This window comes from Myotis daubentonii, chromosome 9 (genome assembly GCF_963259705.1).
Source record: "Myotis daubentonii chromosome 9, mMyoDau2.1, whole genome shotgun sequence".
In the NCBI taxonomy this organism is placed as follows: Eukaryota; Metazoa; Chordata; class Mammalia; order Chiroptera; family Vespertilionidae; genus Myotis; species Myotis daubentonii.
Genome location: NC_081848.1, coordinates 68056154 through 68076780, shown reverse-complemented (window position 1 = coordinate 68076780; position 20627 = coordinate 68056154). Strand labels below are relative to the sequence as shown.

General features: G+C 35.7%; 3 protein-coding genes across 3 annotated transcripts; all 3 read left to right on the top strand.

Annotated features, from left to right (window-relative positions):
• The first annotated feature begins 189 nt into the window (after positions 1–189).
• On the top strand, positions 190–1131 carry LOC132242298 (olfactory receptor 5D18). The gene has a single exon (XM_059711199.1). It carries the CDS (start codon positions 190–192, stop codon positions 1129–1131), a length of 942 nt encoding a protein of 313 aa, XP_059567182.1.
• Positions 1132–7626: 6495 nt separating this feature from the next.
• Positions 7627–8577, top strand: LOC132241947 (olfactory receptor 5L1-like). Its single transcript, XM_059710897.1, has one exon. It carries the CDS (start codon positions 7627–7629, stop codon positions 8575–8577), a length of 951 nt encoding a protein of 316 aa, XP_059566880.1.
• A 7384-nt stretch (positions 8578–15961) lies between these two features.
• Positions 15962–19292, top strand: LOC132242297 (olfactory receptor 5L2-like). Its single transcript, XM_059711198.1, has 2 exons — positions 15962–16887; positions 19268–19292. Exons 1-2 carry the CDS (start codon positions 15962–15964, stop codon positions 19290–19292), a joined length of 951 nt encoding a protein of 316 aa, XP_059567181.1.
• The last annotated feature ends 1335 nt before the right edge of the window (positions 19293–20627 follow it).

Here is a 20627-nt window from a genome sequence, read left to right as displayed (position 1 = left end):
AAATGTTATCATGCTTGAAAATATTATACATTCAGCGTAACTTGCATAATAAACCCATAGAGAAATTCTGAAAGACATTTTTGCTGCATTTACCAGTTTGATAAGGAATATTAACTCAGCTTTTTATACCCTCACTTGGTTTAATATTTTTCTTTTCAGGACTCATTCAGATTCTGAGAAACAGAAACCATGATACTGTCAGAGAGGAATAAAAGTGCGACCATGTTCACTCTCTTGGGCTTCTCAGATTACCCAGAACTGCAGGCCCCCCTCTTCTTGATTTTTCTGGCCATTTACAGCGTCACTGTTGTAGGAAATATTGGGATTATTGTCATCATCAAAATTAACCCCAAGCTGCACACCCCCATGTACTTTTTCCTCAGCCACCTCTCGTTTGTGGATTTCTGCTATTCCTCCATCGTTGCCCCCAAGACCCTGGTGAACCTAGTTGTAGAAGACAGAACCATTTCGTTTCTGGGATGTGTTGTACAATTCTTTTTCTTTTGTACCTTTGTGGTAACGGAATCCTTTTTATTGGCTGTGATGGCTTATGACCGCTTTGTGGCCATCTGCAACCCTCTGCTCTACACAGTTGCCATGTCCCAGAAGCTCTGTGCCATGCTCGTGTTCGGATCCTATGCATGGGGAGTGGCGTGCTCCTTGATACTCACATGTTCTGCTCTCAAGCTATCATTTGAGGGGTTCAACACAATCAACCACTTCTTCTGTGAGTTCTCCTCACTGCTCTCCCTCTCTTGCTCTGATACTTATGTCAACCAGTTGCTGCTTTTTATTTTTGCCACCTTTAATGAGGTCAGCACACTACTCATTATTCTCATGTCCTACGTATTTATTCTTGTCACCATCCTCAAGATGCATTCAGCCAGCGGTCGCCGCAAAGCCTTCTCCACCTGTGCCTCACACCTGACGGCCATCACCATCTTCCATGGCACCATCCTCTTCCTCTACTGTGTGCCCAACTCCCAAAACTCCAGGCACACAGTCAAAGTGGCATCTGTGTTTTACACAGTGGTCATCCCCATGTTGAACCCCCTGATCTACAGCCTGAGAAATAAAGATGTCAAGGATACAGTCAGCAAGCTAATGGACACTAAAGTCTTTTCTTGTTGAGCATATTGTTTCAGTAGAGTTTGTACCTACATGCAAATAAAGTATGTCCTTAAAGGTTTATTTTAAAGAGATATTTTTTAAATTATTGAAGAGCTAATGTTGTACAGTAGAAAGGACATGGATTTTGATTCAAAGAGACCAAAATTAAGTCTGTCTCTTACTGAATAAAAATCATCAGTTTCTTTCACTTTAATATTTCATTTACAAATTTGAGATAACATAGGTTGGCTCCTAATCTGATTGTAAAGATTAAAAGTTAGTATAGGTAGCATGTGGAATACCTTATAGAATCTCAATAAACATTAATTTCATCCCTCTTTCATATAACATGCCTGGAGTAGACTAGGCCTTCAATAAACACATGGATTTCTCTTATAAAGATACAAATAGCAGTTAAGATATCATAGTCTTCATTTTCAAGGAATGCAACATCTAGTGTTGACAGTACGGCAATGAAGAAAGTGGCCATTGTATAAGATAGAAAATAAGTATCATAAAGGGTTTGAGAGAAAGAAAAGTTCAAATCTATTTAGGGACTTTGGAGAGATGCCTTCATAAAATAGGCATTGTTTGCACTTGGCCTTGGATAGCAGAATAGTCAGTTTTGGGAGACACATTTCAATAAGGTAGGAATTTTATTCAGTAAACAAAAGCCTAACAAAATAAAGAGTTCAGAATGTAATACTGAGTCAATGACCCAACAAATTTTTAATTGAGAGAATACTGCATAATGTGTGTGTGTGTGTGTGTGTGTGTGTGTGTGTGTGTGTGTGAGCTGTATTGTACATACAGGTAACTTGGCATGACTGGGAAATTGAAACTACATGGTCTATATCCTGAATGTGTTTTCAAAGGAGCTCCAGGTGGCAGTATAATAAGCTATGATAGGCTTCACCAACCACTCAAAAATGGTAGATTGGATCTTAGAAAATCTTAGAAGCAAGAGGTAAGCATGGTTAGAGCCTGCCCTACCTGTATTGCATGCTATTTTTCTGCCTATGAGAAGATAAAAAACTTTATCCTTATTATTTTTGTCTGAACATTAACATAATCTCTGAATCCTCAAACTGAACTCCCATCTTAAAAAAAATGTGCTTGGAAGTGCCTTAATTGTTGAAAACTAATTGTCTACATAATCTTATTCGAAATAAAATGAAAACCAGAGTGTTGTTAGCATTGAGACCTGTTCAAACTGGCCAATTAAAAATACCTGATGTTGTTAACATCATCACTTTTGCTTGAATAACTTGTACACCCTCCTGCATTCTCTCTACTATCATTAATGTAATGGAAGAAATAAATTTCCAATTGTTTTGGCAAAGAAGAAAAATAACCCCGAGAACAATTTTATATGGGCTCAATAAAGTTATTTGGAATATTTGCATTATTTTGAACTTATGATCATCATTATTAAAATGTTTCATTGCTATGCATTATTTTATAAATAACTAAATAACCATTGTGTACAGAATGATAAAATATGTAAGAAACATTGTTGTAAATATCCGATGCCTAATTAGGGAATGCTTTTCTCTCCTAATGATCTCTGTTTCTTTTTTTTAAATTTTGTTTTATTGCTTAAAGTATTACAAAGAGTATTACATATGTCTCTTTTTCCGCCCCCCTTGACATTCCCCCAGCCTCCCCTACCCCCCAGTGTCTTGTGTCCATTGGTTATGCTTATGTGAATGCATACAAGTCCTTCAGTTGATCTCTTACCCCTTCTCCCCAACCTTCCCCAGCCTTCCGGCTGTAGTTTGACAGTCTGTTCGAGGCTGCTCTGGGTGTTCACAAAGTTATCTTTCTCCACACATCTAGAATTTATACCATTTTTAATTGTCTTTCAAATCAGGAAATTATTTATATTGACCTCAAATAAAATCAATAAAGGGTAATCTCTTTTTATACATTATGTTAATTATTTCCATCCTGCATGGGCTAAGGAGGGTCACATGTTGTGATCGAAGTAATACAACCCACTTGGCTTTTACTCTGAGGAAACCAAGGCCCATATTATTTCAGTGACCTGGCCAAGGTTGCAAAAGCAATCATTCACAGAATTAAAGCCATCATTTAAGACCCCAGACATATCAGCAAGCATATTTTTCACTAAACACTGGCATATGATCTTGTATTTATTCATTTTCAAGTTACAACATTTCAGATTCTTTATAGTAGATTGTATTGCTTCTTTACAGAATATGGTTTATATTAGTCCTCTTTACATTTTTGTGTTTATATGCCTTTCAGTTAGTTCTGAAAAGGCATATAGCAGTAGTTTAATTTTACATTTAAATATTTTACCATAAATTTAAATAATGGTGAAAAGTGTAATTTCCATTGCATAGCATAATTTATTTAAAACACATGAATAAGAACATCTGAAATAGTCAGATTTGTGTCTTTCCTTCTTCTATACTCATATTCAGCTCTATTCCCTTCCATTGGACATTATAATTGTATTAATTACATAAATGTTTTTTATTTCTTTTGATCATAATGCTTTGGGAATACCAAGAGTTTTTCTTTCTGGATTAAGTTAACTTGGCAATGACACAATGATAGTTATACCACTAATTGAAACATAATTGCATTGCAACTTTGGATATAATATAATTAATCAAAAATTAAAGAATGTTTAGGAAATATTTGTTTTTATGAGAAATATGTGTTTGGATTTTTAATTTAAATTAATTAATGTATCCCTAAATGATATCAAAACATGACATTTCTTAAGACACTCTCTAATTAAGAGAGGGCTAAATACGGATTTAAAAAATAATTTCTAATATTACTGCCCTCCTTTACAATTCTTCCTTCTCTTACACATGGCTGTAATAAATTACACCCAGGGGAAAATAGAAACAAGCTTCCAGATCCCAGGAAGTATCATGCATGTCCATTTCCAAAAAACCAGAGTGTAGTCCACCCACCCCACCAGAGGCATCTCATTTCGCGGCCTCTGGCACTGAGTAAGGAGGATGGCATCTGGGCGCCATTCAGTAGCCCTGCTCTTCCTAGCACAGTCATATGGGCCCCACAAACCCAAAAGCAGAGTATGGCCTCATCCTATCAGTCATTCCACGTGTGACTTCGGGCAAGTTACACCTGTCTGCGCCTCAGTCACCTCATTTGTAAAGGTGTGTAACTGTACTAGTCTCACTTATTTTTATAAAAAGAAAATGTCTTTTTAATAATTTTTTAATTTTTCAATCATAGTCGATATGTACTGTTATATTAGTTTCAGGTGTTCAACCCGGTGATTAAGCATTTATATAACATACTAAACGAAGACCCTGATAAATCTAGTGCCAATCTGACATTATACATGGTTATTACAATGTTATTAAAATATTATAAAGTACTATGCTGTACTTTACATCCCCATGACTATTCTGTATCTACCAATCTGTACTTCTCAGTCCCTTCATCCTTTTCACCCAACCTCCCAATCCCTCTTTCATCTGTCAACCATCAAAATATTCTCTGTATCTGTGAGTCTGTTTTTATTTTGTTTATTCATTTATTTTGCTCTTTAGATTCCACATATAAGTGAAGTCATATGGTATTTGTCTTTCTCTGTCTGACTTATTTTGCTCAGCAAAATACCCTCTAGGTCCAACTATGTTGTTGCAGATGGCAAGATTTTTTTTAAGGTGGAGTCATATTTCATTGTATATATGCACCACTTATTTATATATCCATTTATTGATGGACACATAAGTGGCTTCCATATCTTGTCTATTGCAAATAATGCTGCAATGAACATATGGATGGATATGCCTTTTTGATTTAGTGTTTTGAAGATGAAAATGTCTTAATATTTGTATTCAGAACAGTACCTAGCATATAGAAATTGGTCAACAAGAAGGTTGGTTGTTCCTACCCCTTTCTGGTATTTGGAAGAACTCTGGTGTGCTTTCACACCCTATGCTCTTAAGGAAGGAGCTTTTGAATATAAGACAGGCAAAGTTTATAAGCCCTATTTACAGATTTCATAACATCAGTGTGATCTCTGGTTCACAGATCGATGCTTGGATGAAGCATACAATGCCTTGAAATTCACCCTGAGCTCTCAAGGCATCATACTGGACTATAGTCATATATACCAACTTGGGATAATTTCCCCCTGTTAATATCTCATAGAAGTCATTACTGATTTGAGTCCCAAGATGGTGGTGTTTTCTTGATATCTTGTTGGTGTTCCACAGAGATCAACAATTATTTAGGGAAGCTTAAGGACCATGGGCCCCAGGGACACACACACACACACACACACACTCACACACACACACACACTCACACACACACACACACACACACACACACACACACTCACACACACCCACCATAAAGCTATAATATTTCCCATCATAACATCTTCAGAAACAGGGGAAGCAATGTCTGTCCCGCAGGTTGGTTGGTTGGACTATACACTCTGTTTTTTGGGAGTGCACATACATGTTATTTTTCTGGGATCTGGAAGCTTGTTCTTTTTATTTTCTCCTTGAGGTAATTTATTATAGCCCTGTGTAAGAGAAGAAAGAATTGCAAAGGAGGGCAGTAGTATTAGTCATATTTTTTAAAACCTGTATTTGCCCCTCTCTTAATTAGTGTCTCAAGAAATGTCATATTTTGAGCACTCCTTTGTGAAAATACTTTCTCTGTGTATTGAGAAACAATCTTGATGAGAAATGGGAACAATCTGATTTGCAGAACCAAAGATCTTGTAACAGCTTTTAGTGTTAACGGGGAGAGTGTAAACAAATTGGGGAGAATGCTTGATTTCTCTCTTTTCATTCTCCTACTCTCTCACTAACTCCATCCAGGAAACCTGGTAGAAATTGCATGGAGACCCTCCTGATGGTCACTCTGAGGCTGAGTAGCAGCAAGGGGCCTGAGAACTGCTTATAGAGGGGACAGGCACCTGCACCCCCTCTGAAGCTCAAAGGGGGGGAATTACCTTGGCCATGTGCAAAGCACTTTGAATTGTCTCTCCATAGCAGGTTTCTCAACTTTGAAACTATTGATATTTTGGGCCACATCATATTTTGATGTTTGCATGTGTTGTCGGTATGTGTGTTGGGGGGAAAAGGGGAGGCCATTGTGTATATCATAGGGTATTTAGCTGCATCCCTATGATGAGAAATGGGAACAATCTGATTTGCAGAACCAAAGATCTTGTAACAGCTTTTAGTGTAAAAGGGGAGAGTGTAAACAAATTGGGGAGAATGCTTGATTTCTCTCTTTTCATTCTCCTACTCTCTCACTAACTCCATCCACGAAACCACTGTGGGGATTGCAGGAGGCAGCTGGTCAATTATTCTCTCTCATCATTGATGTTTCTATCTCTCTCTCCCTCTCATTTTCTCTCTGAAATAATCAAAATATATATATTTTAAAAATCACATGCTTCTTCCTGAGCCAATACCATAATATGTTTTGTAAGAATTCAGGCAAGTTTCTATATTGTGTGTTTTAAAAAACAATTGGAATAAAATATTTACATTTTATGTGTGTTGTGAGGCTTAAATATACAATTCAAATTATGTATACATATATAATATCTGTGCAACATGGCTTACGATTTTATAATGACATTTTAGCATAGTCATTTTACAAGTCATTAAAGTTATTAAAAAATAAGTTTAATAACTGTGTACTTTTCCATAATATATAGGTACCATAACCCTGATAAATTCCATCCTGCTTGACACTTTATTTCTAAGTTTTACTATCATCAATAATGCTGCAGTGTGGCAGCAAATATTCTTGTTAATAATTTCATATTCACCTCTTTGATTAGTGCTTAAAATAAATTTAAAGCAGTAAATTCATTTGTCAAATAGGTCATTATAAGGCTTCAGAGTCATAGTTGCAGGAAGTTTGAATCCAAGAGTACCAATTTACTAAATAATGGCTGACATTAAATAGCTAATTAACAATATCACTATGCTAATTTCATAGAAAAATGCATACAAACTACTTTTGCCTTCTAGAAAATATTGGTAAAAAAACTTGTGGTTTAGCAATCAATTAAGCATACTTCTCAGCATTTCAGTGGTAAACAGTATAATAATTAAAAAAAATTATTTCCTTGGGATCCCAATTTTCCCAATATTGACTAAAAAGTCAGCAGGAAAAAGGGATTAAAATTTTATAAAACAAGATGGCTAATTAAGTAATATTGGATGTCTTACAATGATTCCCTTCCAGGCCCAAAATTGTGTAGGACTAGTGTTAGGACTCACACTGAGTCTATGGATATGAATGCTTTTGTGTGATCTGTGAATGAAACTGTGAGCTCTATGCATTTGTATGCAATAATGTTTGGGCATTTTCTAAACTTCACGAGAGCAATGTCCCATTTGCAGAAAAAATTAACTATCCTACTTATTTTCATGTCTTTTTTAGGAGACAGTAAAAACTGAATTTGGGATCATATAATGGAGAATAACTGTTAATATTTTTCTCCAACTCCCATGAAGTGGGGACATGGGCAAGGAAAACTGTACCATCGCAACAGAGTTCATTCTTCTTGGATTATCTGATGTTCCTGAGCTGAGAGTCTTTCTTTTCATGCTGTTCCTTCTGGTCTATGGAGTCACAGTTTTGGGAAATGTGGGAATGATCGCACTGATTCAGCTCAGCTCTCGCCTTCACACTCCCATGTACTTTTTCCTCAGCCACTTGTCCTTTGTTGATTATTGCTACTCCACAATCATTGTGCCAAAGATGCTAGCTAATATTGTAAACGAAGACAAAACCATCTCCTTCCTGGGATGTGCTGTGCAATTCTACTTGTTTTGCACGTGTGTGGTAACTGAGGTCTTCCTGCTGGCCGTGATGGCCTATGACCGCTTTGTGGCCATCTGCAACCCACTGCTGTACATGGTCACCATGTCTCGGACTCTCTGTGTGGAGCTGGTGTCTTGCTGCTACCTCGGTGGGACTGTGTGTTCTCTGATTCACTTGTGTTTAGCTCTTGAGATCACATCCTATAGATCAAATGTGATTAACCACTTCTTTTGTGATCTGCCCCCGCTCTTATCTCTGGCATGCTCTGATGTCTCTATGAATGAACTGCTGCTTTACATTGTAGCCACTTTCAATGAGATCATCACAATTGTGCTCATCCTCACTTCCTACTTGTTTATTCTCATCACCATCCTGAGGATGCACTCTGCAGAGGGAAGACGCAAAGCCTTTTCCACCTGTGCCTCCCACCTCACAGCCATCGTTGTTTTCCATGGAACAATCCTTTTCACTTATTGCCGGCCCAGTACTGGCAACAGTACAGATACTGACAAGGTGGCTACAGTGTTCTACACAGTAGTGATTCCCATGCTGAACCCCCTGATCTATAGTGTGAGGAACAAAGATGTTAAAGAAGCTCTCAGAAAAGTGGTGGGCTCCAAAATATTTTCTCTGAGAATATATTCTTAGCAGGACTCAGGGTCCCATAGTGGAGGCTGGTGGAGGGATGAATCGGTGGGCTGCTGTGCTGGAGTACTGAGAACAGCAAGGGAGTAGATCTTTATGAGTGAGGCGTTTTGGTTCACTTATCTTTTTACTTACTTTTGATTACCTGACAATCAGCATACATGTATAATTAATGTATATGGCAGCTTGACTAAGAGCACATCTCAGTTCTTTTCATCACGACTCTCTATGCAGTCTTCACTAAATAACTGAGTATATTTGTTGTAAGCATTGAGAGCTAATTGCTTTCCTTGGGTTGGAATGTTGTTTTAAGTTAAATGTCAATTTCAATGACAATCTAAATAAGGAAATAGCAAATCTATATTATTGTGTATATTAGGGAGGATTCATTTTTCTCTAATAGTAGTCATATTAATTAAAAGATGCCCTCATACACACAGGTATCTAATTTTTAAAATTCTGTAACTTTGTACATCTTTTTTAATCCCATCATCAATTTTACTTGAATTCCTTATATTTCCTTTTTTTTGGTTCTGCACTGTTTGTATTTGAATAAAATTCCAAAATTGTACAGAAACTTATTGGGAGGAAAAATTCTGGTTGTTTTTGTGAGGGTAAAATGAAAACCAGACAACAGTCTTATAAGGGTCATAAAATAATTTGGTATGGTTATATAATTTTAAATTGACAATGATAAATTAAAATAATATCAAAATTTTCTAAATATTTACATATATAGTGGTAACCAAAATGTTTTATATATTTACAAATAAGCTACCTTCTTTTGTATATTGTCATTAACTTAATTTTAAGTTATCTAGAACAACAGTGAAAAATATAGCAAAAATGTTATATTACTGCCCAGCCAGGTGTAGCTCAGTGGTGGAGCGTCGACCTAGGAACCAAGAGGTCACTGGTTCGATTCCCGGTCAGGGCATGTGCCCAGGTTGTGGGCTTGATCCCCAGCGGGGGGTGTGCAGGAGGCAGCCAATCAATGATTCTCTCTCATCATTGATATTTCTATCTCTCTCTCCCTCTCCCTTCCTCTATGAAATCAATAAAAATAAATTTTAAGCCGAAATCGGTTTGGCTCAGTGGATAGAGCGTCGGCCTGCGGACTGAGGGGTCCCAGGTTCGATTCCGGTCAAGGGTGTGTACCTGGGTTGCGGGCATATCCCCAGTGGGAGATGTGCAGGAGGCAGCTGATCGATGTTTCTCTCTCATCGATGTTTCTAACTCTCTATCTCTCTCCCTTCCTCTCTGTAAAAAAATCAATAAAATATATATTTTTTTTAAAAAAATATATATATACATATATACATATATATATATATATATATATATATATATATATATATATTAAAAAAATGTTATATTGCTCTTGATTGGAATCTATGAAAAATTCATGTTTAAAATGTTTTCATGTATTTTTCTCTATCTTGGTGTAGGATGATTATATTTTTGTAAAGTTAGAAGTATAAGTCAACTTTTATTCTGAAGAAATGAAAACATAGAGTTTAAGTGCTCTGACCAATGTATTAGAATTAGTGAGTGACAAAATAAAGATGGGTAATTGAGATTTCAACCACAGAGGCACTACACTTTTCAATAAATATAGATGTAACATTTCATCTTATTCCATTGTCATTTGAGATTTTGAATCTTCTTTGGCACCTCTTACAGCTGCTATGCAGAACATGATTTATGTTAGTGTTATTTAAATTTTTTACTCATGTGTCACTTAAATGAATTAATTTTTAAAATCTATACATCTGTTAAATTTTTAGTTGACTTATAAAAAATTCATCACAAATTTAACTTGAAAAAGAAAAACCTATTATTATCAGTGTATACCATAGCTTTTATTTCCATCATGATTAATTTAAAATACATGGATCACCAGATTTCACATTATTTCTTTGTCCTTGAGTCATATTTAATTTTAACTATTCTACAGAGTTGTATTAGAATGACGTGTATTTATTTTTCTTTATATTTATTGTCTTTGCCCTGGCTAGAACTCCCAGTCTTATGTTGAATAGAATTGGCTAGAGTGGATCCAGGTCTTTTTCCTGATCTTATAGAAAATGCTTTCAGTTTTCATCACTGAGAATGATGTTAGCTATAGGCTTGTCATATATGACTTCTATTATGTTGAGGTACATTTCATATTTTTTCATAGGTATGGACAGTGGTAGGAGGATCTGGCTGTGGAAACAGTAGGAATAATTGTAACTAAAAGCTGTCCTTTTCAATTTGTTTGAATTGTAACAGAGTCTGAACTAGTATTTATTGTGCACTCCTATTATCATATTGCTATATCTGAGGATATATTGGTGGTAGACTACTTGAAAGGCACAATCTGCTACATATTTTCATGAGCCCTTTTTATAAATGTTAATTTTAATAATTTAATACATATAATTATATTCCTGGTAATATATTTATTTTCAAATGAAATTAATAAGCAGTCACTAGAAAAATTTACTTTCTCGGATTCAGAGAAGTTTTAAAATGTCTTTAGTATTATTCTAAATGACAACTAAAAAACATATTGCACTTACACTTAGTTGAATCTTGTTTAAACCAATGTAATCAAACTTTTGGCTGAAGCATAGAAGATAGTAAACTAGAAAGAAATTTCTTCCTATGTTATAATACAAAAAGTTAGCTATTCTGTAAGCTTAAAAACTTTCTGGAAAGCCCATCAGATAGTTGAGCTCAAATAACAAGAGAATAGAGTTCCCAGTAACAGAATTCATTGCTAGGAGAAGGGAAAGAATCTAGAAAGAGGTCCATATACAAAGAGAAGACCTAAAGCTTAGGATGGATTACATTTTGAGAATCTCTGTCAAACCAACTCCCACTATCAAATAAAATAGCAATAGATGAATTAGAAGTTTATGGAACACAGAGGTAATCATATTAATAACAAAACTGAAGCCTAGGTTAAAGCACTATACTTATTGCTAAGCAAAAGATAGAAATCATTTTCAGGCAAAATGCTATTTACTTTGTCTTTATTGACCTTCACATGGTATGCATTTAAAAAAACATAGACATAGCACAAACGAGCAGGAGAAAATGTCTGGTTACAGGGAAACAAAGACATTAGCAGACTCAAATTTGGAAAATGATTTATATGTTAGAGATATCAGACATGCTATCTAATATAATTCTATGGGTACTAGTGGGAAAGTTATCAACATGTATGAATAAGTAAGGAATTTCAACTAAGTCATGGAACTAAATTTGCTAGAAATAATAATGAAAAAATCCCCACCAGAGATAAATATGGGCACAGCAGTAGCCTTAACATACTCAAGGAAAGTATTAGTGAACATATAGATAGATCAATAGAAAATACTCAAAATTACATGTAGAGAAAAGAAGTGCAGAAACAAGGGAAAGTATTTAAGCTGTATGACCATCAAACAGTCTAAATAACTCTATTTGAAAACTCAGAACTAAAATAGAATGATGTCAGGGCAGAGGAAGTATGTGTAGAGATAACGGCTAAGAATTTTCTAAAATTAATAAAAGACACCAAACCACAGGTTCAAGAATCTCAGATAACACCAAAAACAGAATGAACACACACACACACACACACACACACACACATCATAGAAGGAAACAAAGTAAAACAGTACCAGTAAATACAAAATGCAAGAACAATTACATATGGAGAAATGATTTTCAACTACAATAATTTGCTTATGGAGTGATATCAGTTGCTCTGTAGGATGTTAAGCAGCACACATGGGCTCTACAAACCAGATGCCGGCAGCATCCCTTCCAGTTATGATTATCAAAAATAATCCACAGCCCTGGCTGGGTGGCTCAGTTGGGTGGAGCATCATCCCATACAACCAACAGGCCTCAGTTGTTATCCCCAGTCAGGGCGTCTATGGGAGGCAACTGATCAATGTCTCTCTCTCTCTCTGTCTGTCTGTCTCTCTCTCTCTCTCTCTCTCTTTCCTTCCTCTGTCTCTAAAATGAATAAAAACATATTCTCGAGTGAGGATTTAAAAATGTACATATTGGTAGTTAAAAAATAGTCCCAGGAATGTAAAGTACAACATAGGGAATATAGTCAATAATATGGCAATAACTGTATGGTGCTAGTTGGGTACTGGAAATATTGGAGAGAACACTTTGTAAAGTGTGTGGGCTTACTTCTAATATTGAATTTAAAACAGAGTAGGTATTTAAAACACAGGAAGAGAAAGAAAAGGTAGCCCTCATAGTCAGTTATTGAAACCAATCAAGATCTCTAAAACAAAGGGGCCTCGTGGGGCAAGGTGGCCTGGCTCTTTACCTAGTTGTGTGGATGACGTGTTCATTCTTCTTTGAAATGGATGCTTCCTTAATCAAAGTTTGTCAGGCACTTGAGTATTAAAAAAATAATAGTGCCTATGAAGAAAACTGAGATATACCCTTAGTTAAGTGGCCAGATGAATTGATAATGTATTTACGCTGATCAGTAGTTGATAGAAAGGAAGCATAAACAGAATATGAATATATTTTCTTTGCTTTTGCTCTCAATTTCAAAAAGCAAGGTAATATTCTTAAACCTCTTATACATCCCTTTATTGATTATCATCATGAGGAAATGAATGAATATTGTATAATATTTAGAAAAGGTCCTAACACATAACAAGTGCTTAATAAATGTGAACTGTTATATAGTTTTCTGACCAATAGGATCATTACTTTTATGGTATTTAAGGAATTCTGGTGTGGCTTTAGTCACTGTACCCTATAGAAATTTAGGAGATTTTATAATGTCATAAGAAAGGGAGAATTTATAAGAAATATTGGTGCTGTTATGGTAATAATAGGCTGTGATCCGCCTATATGACACCAGGATGGATGTAAGACTGTAATGCACCATAATATCTAGAAGGAGGCACTTTGGTTGTAAATAGGTTTTTCCCAAATGGGGATAATTTAAAAAACGTATTTCTTAACGGCATTCCATAGAGATTAATTATTATACGTTACACCATACACTGTATTAGTTTAATTTTTACATATTTGTTATACCATATAAATTAATAATTGATTTGCAACTTGAGGGACCCTTCCCCAGGAGCTCAAATTACATATAAGCCTCTAACTGGGTACCACGCTTGTCCTAACATCTCCAGCACCAGGGAGGAAATGTCTGTCACTCAGGTTTGTTAGCTACAACTAGGCTCTGGTTACTTGAAAATTAAAATGGACATGTTTTCCCAGAAAACATGATTTTAAAAATACAGCTAACTCATTTGTCTGCTAATTAGAGAATGATTTCACAGACCATATTCCTGTGCGCTTACTGTTCAAATGCTTTTGTCTTTTAGTATTGAGAGACAGTTGATGGTGAAATTAGAACCATTTCCTCTGGAACACCACATGTTGATGTGTTTGAAAGAATACAGAGGAAACAAATGGTAGTCTCTCTCTCTCCCTTCCTCCCCCCTCTTTTTCCACTTTGTTTCACACCAATTTTTGTCATGGGATCTAAAATTTGTGACCATGGAGGAACTCCCTAATTCTTTTTTTATGTTAATAGAGTAACTTTTATAATTATATTTAATTACCTTTATTGGGGTGACATCTTAATAACATTACATAGCTTTCAAGTGTACATTTCTATGATACACCATTTGTATATTGCATCATGTGCCCACTACCAGAAGTCAGATCTTCCGTCACCATATATTTGACCCTCTTCACCCTTTACTACCCCAAGTCCCCTTCCCTCTGGTAACCACCATACTTTTGTCACCCTGTATTCTGAAGGTTGAATTGATGTGCCTGAGAGTAGGTCATGGAGAGATAGTCAGGACATGAGGACTATGGCTATTCATTAAATGGGGTCTTTAAGATTTGTTTTCAGTTTACCATAAAGCAGTTTCTTATTATCAGCCTAGAACATAGGAAGACATTTTTCCAAGTTGATTTTCTTGGTTTAACTCTTAAGTGGGCAAAGAATTCAGGATTTTGTTGGTTGTTTTTTTTTTTTGGTCAAGTAATGAGAAAACCATGACTTTCAGAAGGTGATATGCTTTCATTTTAAATTAACTGAAGATATGGATGAAATACTGGGTTATGTTTTCCGTCCAGAATATCTTCGCTCAATTTTCAGGACATATATGTGTATTACATCATGGGTATAAGAATAAAATTATTTAATTTCTTATGCCTTTTCTTTAAGGATAGGTGTGAAAGGTAGATCTAATTTATACAGAATATACAAACGTAACCACTTCCCAACCAAGTACTTCAGAGAACCTGGGAAAATCCTTCACTTAACCTTTTAAAATGTGGGTAAAGGATTAATTAACCTTTTGAATATTGCCTAATTACAGCAATAACATTTAAAATCTCTATCATATGTATTCATACCTCCGCAGGTACATCTTCATTTCCATTTATTATGTATCCTTTAAAAATTAATCCTCTCCAAAACATAATTTCAAATAGCACAATAGCCTTCTACCCTAAATATGATGCTCCATAGTTTAACAATTGCTCTTTTGACAATTAAATTATTTTCTGATTGTTAATATTATAAACAATGCTGAAATGTAGCTTTGGATGTAGGATTTCACAATTTTGTCAATGTAATTAATATATCTTATTAAAATCTCCCATTAAAGTATAAGATAGTTTTTATTGTTATCAGGGTTAAGTCTTCTAATATATGCAGCCTAATTGTATTCCTGAAAAATTTATAGATAAGTTTCATCTTCCTGAGTCTTTAATAGCATAGGTCATTGCTATTATAATTGATAAAACCACTTTGCTAAATTGATACAAAAAAGATAATTTTCAGTGTATATTTTAATTTTATTTTTTCATAATTCCAAGTTTAAAGGGTTTTTATGGGTCAGAAATCTCAAAAAATAGTCACCTCAAAAATAGAATTGTGAAAAACTTTTATTAAAATTTATGTTCATGATAGATTCAAATAAAGGATAGTTTATATTTTATGCAACCACAGTAAGTGTTACCTTGGTGGACAGAATTTATATTTTGTCAGAGAACAGGAGATAATTTCTGTGTGCCTTTGAAGTGTACCATTGAATCTGTTTTGAAACCCATGGAACTACTGAACTTTCATTCGTCATCTTACTCTGTTGTGATCAAGAAAGTCTGGAATCATTGAACGGTTCTGATGATGTTTAAGTCGATTTGATCAGCGGGACCAACTAGACAATTAATATTATTTATTATAAAACAATATTGCTTCTGTTATATCTCAGAAATACACTGCTCCATAGACATCACTGTTATATTTTTCTAAAATTATATACCTGTTTTTTGTCTCCTTTCTTCTCTTTCTAGAAGCAATACAAAATTTATCATTTGGTTTTTCCATCCTGACATATGGGAAATGGGGGAGGAGAATTGCACTGTTTTGACAGAGTTCATTCTTCTTGGATTAACAGATGTTCCTGAGCTGAGAGTCTTTCTTTTCATAGTGTTCCTTCTCATATATGGAGTCACAGTTTTGGGAAATGTGGGCATGATCGCACTGATTCAGGTCAGCTCTCGCCTTCACACTCCCATGTACTTTTTCCTCAGCCACTTGTCCTTTATAGATTATTGCTATTCTACAATCATCGTGCCAAAGATGCTAGCTAATATTGTAAACGAAGACAAAGCCATCTCCTTCCTGGGATGCATGGTGCAGTTTTACTTATTTTGTGCCTATGCAATCAGTGAAGTCTTCCTGCTGGCCGTGATGGCCTATGACCGCTTTGTGGCCATCTGTAACCCACTGCTGTACATGGTCACCATGTCCCGGACTCTCTGTGTGGAGCTGGTGTCTTGCTGCTACCTCGGTGGGACTGTGTGTTCTCTGATTCACTTGTGTTTAGCTCTTGAGATCACATCCTATAGATCAAATGTGATTAACCATTTCTTTTGTGATCTGCCCCCTCTCTTATCTCTTGCTTGCTCTGATATCTCTATGAATGAATTGTTGCTATACATTGTGGCCTCATTCAATGAGGTCACCACCATCTTGATCATCCTCACCTCCTACTTGTTTATTCTCATCACCATCCTGAGGATGCACTCTGCACAGGGAAGACGCAAAGCCTTTTCCACCTGTGCCTCCCACCTCACAGCCATCGTTGTTTTCCATGGAACAATCCTATTCACTTATTTCCGCCCCAGTTTGGGCAACAGTGCAGATACTGATGAGGTGGCCACAGTGTTCTATACAGTAGTGATTCCCATGCTGAACCCCCTGATCTATAGTCTAAGAAACAAGGATGTTAAAGAAGCTCTCAGAAAAGCTGTGAGTTCCAAAATATTTTCCTGGAGAATATTTTCTTAGTAGGACCCAGGATTCCGTAATGGAGGCTATTTTGGGGTGAATTTGCTGGGCTGCTGTGTTACAGAATGGAGAGAACAGCCAGGGGCAGGTCTTTATGAGTGAGTCATTTTCATTCATTTACATTTGTGTCTCTGCACTTGACCAGTGCAGGGTTGAGCATATTTCAAAATTTGCAGCCTATATGTTTGCTTTTATTCAACCTAAAATGTTTTAAATGGGTAAGGGTATTGAACTGTTAAGATGCCCAAATATAGTTTGCTGTAAAACCCGTCATAAGGATGAACTCTTGTGAATCACATTTTCTGATCTGTTATCAAAAGTACTATCATTTCAAAATTGAATTATTCTAATTTTACAATGAAGAATACACCTTTGCCAGTTTATGCATAGAGTGAGATTTCCATATGTGTATATATTCTGTTTGTTGTTCACTGTTTGCTTCCTTTATTATATTTTTGTTGTTGTCATTGCAATTTCTAATGTTTTTGGAACTTCAGGGACTAATATTTAAAAAATGGATACACTAGTAATAATTATGTCAGAGAAATCTTAGGGGAATTAGGAGATAGGTCATGTGTAAAAAATTTAGGATTATTCATGGCACTTAATTAATCCTCTGTTTTTGTCTCTGTTGCTCTATCTGTCTCTGTTTGCATGTGTATATGTGTAGAAAATATATACATGCATTTAATAACCATCTTTATGAGGGGCAGCATTTTTGTCTGTGACCTTTTTCATTAGTTTATCTTTTACTTTTTAAAAAATATATTTTATTGATTTCAGAGAGAAAGGGAGAGGGAGAGAGAGATAGAAACATCAATGATGCAAAAAAAATCATTGATTGGCTCTCTCATGCACATCCCCTACTAGAGATTGAACCAGCAACCTGGGCATGTGCCCTTGACCAGAATCAAACCTGGAACCCTTCAGTTCGCAGGTCAGTGTTCTATCCACTGAGCAAGACTGGCCAGGGGTATCTTCTACTTCTTATCATCGTGCTTATTTTACATTTTGTGGATCAAATGTTTACTGTCATTTATAGGTGAAGTTGTAGCCTCTGTTTATGTTCTTTGTTGTATTTTTACTTGTGATGAAATGACCTTTGCTTAACCTTCCTATATGTGTCTAAACCACATTTCTTCATTTAATCCTGATTTATAAATACCATTGATAATTTATTTGTGCCTTCATTATGTTTATGTCAATTTTTACATTGCACTAAGTGAAATCATATGGTGTTTGTCTTTCTCTGACTGACTCATTTCACTAAGCATAATACCATCTATATCCATTTATGTTGTAGCAAATAGAAATATTTCATTCTTTTTTATGCCCAAGTAATATTTTATTATATAAACTAGAGGTCTGGTGCACAAATCCATGCACATTGAAAGGAAATTAATTAGAAGAAATATTTTAATATCGCTACTGGTACTTTCTCTAGAATAGAAATGTCAACCAAATTCACAATCCACAATGACAGATGGAAACACATACATGCAATTGGCGCCAATGAGAGTTTTATATGTAGTGCGAATGCGTGAGTCAATTTAGCCTTTTATAGATATAGAATAAACTTGATTAATTAGACCTGCTTTCTAATTTAGCTAAACTTTTCCAGCCCAGTGAAGCAACTCAACTTCTCTTTCAGGTAATTTTCAGCAACATAGCAGTAAATATCAATATGAAACAGATTATTATTGTAGATCACGCAGGGAGAACAAAGGGTAAAATATTTAACTGCAGCAGTGTTTGACTATATTCTGTGCAGTGAGAAAACCTGAAGTCACTTTCAAGGTCCACTATTTCTTACTTCCTTTCAGTTGGGTCAAGTTTCTAAGCTTTCTAAATCTCCATTTTCCAGCTAATGAAAAGAAAATAGGATTCCACCAAGTCTCCTATTTACCTGTTCCAGGACTTCTGTGAGGATCAAATGAGATGAGGAATGGGAAAATGCTTTGGTTAAAGAGTGAAATGTTTGCATCTGGCTCTAAAGCAAGTCATGTTCCTGGACTGAAGAAACTCCAAAGAGGCTAGTCGCTAGGGAGAGAAAGCTGGGCATTACTACGTGATGTTATTACCTGGTGCCAGAGGGACCATTTCCAGGCTGGGCTGGGCTGTGAGCCAAATTTTGTGCCATGGGGTCTTGGCAGCATCAGCTGTGATTTGGTGGGCTGTTGCTCTGGGGTGGTGGTGGGCCTGTATCCCACTTGGGGGAAGCTGAGTGTTGCTTTGTGGGCGCCAGGTCTGCAGAACCATTTTTCTGTAAATGGCCAGTGAATGACACAGCAGCTCCTGTATTGAACGTCTTCCCCCTGGTGGTCAGTGCATGTCATAGCGACTGGTCAGATGGACACTTAGCATATTAGCCTTTTACTAGTATATATATATATATATATATATATATATATATATATATGTATATATATATATATATATATATTCTTGTTTTTACTCACTTGTCTATTAATGCTCACTTGGGGGGGGAGGGACATGTATTACTTTCAACAATAAAGATATATCAAATAATAAAAATAACTATAATTTAAAACTCAGAGGTAAAAGAGAAGGTCCCAGCAGAGGAAATATCTGTAGAGATAATAGCTAAAATTTTTCTGAAATTAACTAAAGACACCAAACCCAGATTCAAGAAGCTCAGATAACACAAAGCAGAAAGAAATCAAACACACATATACACACACACAGAAGAAAGGAAAGTAAAAGAAAATTGAATAGAAAACCATTATACAGTTGAACAATGTGCAATTAAGGGTGCCTACACCCATGCAGTGAAAAATTTGCATATCACTTTTGACTCCCCCAACACTTAACTATCCTCAGTATCTGCTGGTTCCAGGTCCCCTGTGGATACCACAATCTGGAGAGGCTCATATTCTCTGCATAAAATGGCACAGATCAATGCATATGGTTGTCTGCCTGCGTCCAGAGACCTCCATGTTTTATTGGGGAAAAAATCTGTGCGTAAGTGAACCTGCACTGTTGAAGTCCATGGTGTTCAAGGTCAAATGTATAATGAGCAGGTCTGTTCAACCTCAGCGCCATTGATCTTTTGTACTGGATAGTTTCGGTTGTGAGAAACTATCCTGTGCATTGCCGGCTGTTTAACAAAAGAATAGTACTTAACACAAAAATTACAAAAAATGGTGTTTTTCTTGGTGTAAGGTACATGTATATAGCAATGTAAAACCATAGAAAATTAAAAACTAATCAGATTAATGTTTAATTTATTTTTGACAAAGCTACCAAGGCTATTTTTTTCAATAAACGATGAAGAATAACTGACTATTCCTATGTAAAAAGATGAACTGAAATCTATACTTCATGCCATTTACAAACACTAAAAATGCATCATAGACATAAATTTGAGTGCCAAAGGCACAAGTTATTTATATCTGGTGGGAGGTTTATATCCATAATATATAAAGAACACTTACAACTAGAGCATAGAAAGTCAAACAGGCAAAATATTTGCATAGACATTTCACCAAATAAGAATGGGTTTCAGGTTCCTTGATTGCAGAAAACCCAGAAAATTTGAAGACATCCTTCAAACTAACAACATCCCCAGTTATTTCTATATTGACCCACACATATATGCCCATGGGGGTAATACATAAAATATGGACTGGTAAGAGGTGTTTATTTTATTTTTTTTAATTGTGAAAGATTATGTGGGAACGGAGAACCAGAATGT

Excerpts from the sequence above, each read along its gene's own strand:
- LOC132242298 (XM_059711199.1), top strand. The coding sequence starts at position 190 with ATGATACTGTCAGAGAGGAATAAAAGTGCGACCATGTTCACTCTCTTG.
- LOC132241947 (XM_059710897.1), top strand. The coding sequence starts at position 7,627 with ATGGGCAAGGAAAACTGTACCATCGCAACAGAGTTCATTCTTCTTGGA.
- LOC132242297 (XM_059711198.1), top strand. The coding sequence starts at position 15,962 with ATGGGGGAGGAGAATTGCACTGTTTTGACAGAGTTCATTCTTCTTGGA. Across the intron at positions 16,888-19,267 it reads AAAGCTGTGAGTTCCAAAAT|ACTTAGCATATTAGCCTTTT; the intron begins ATTTTCCTGGAG and ends GGTCAGATGGAC.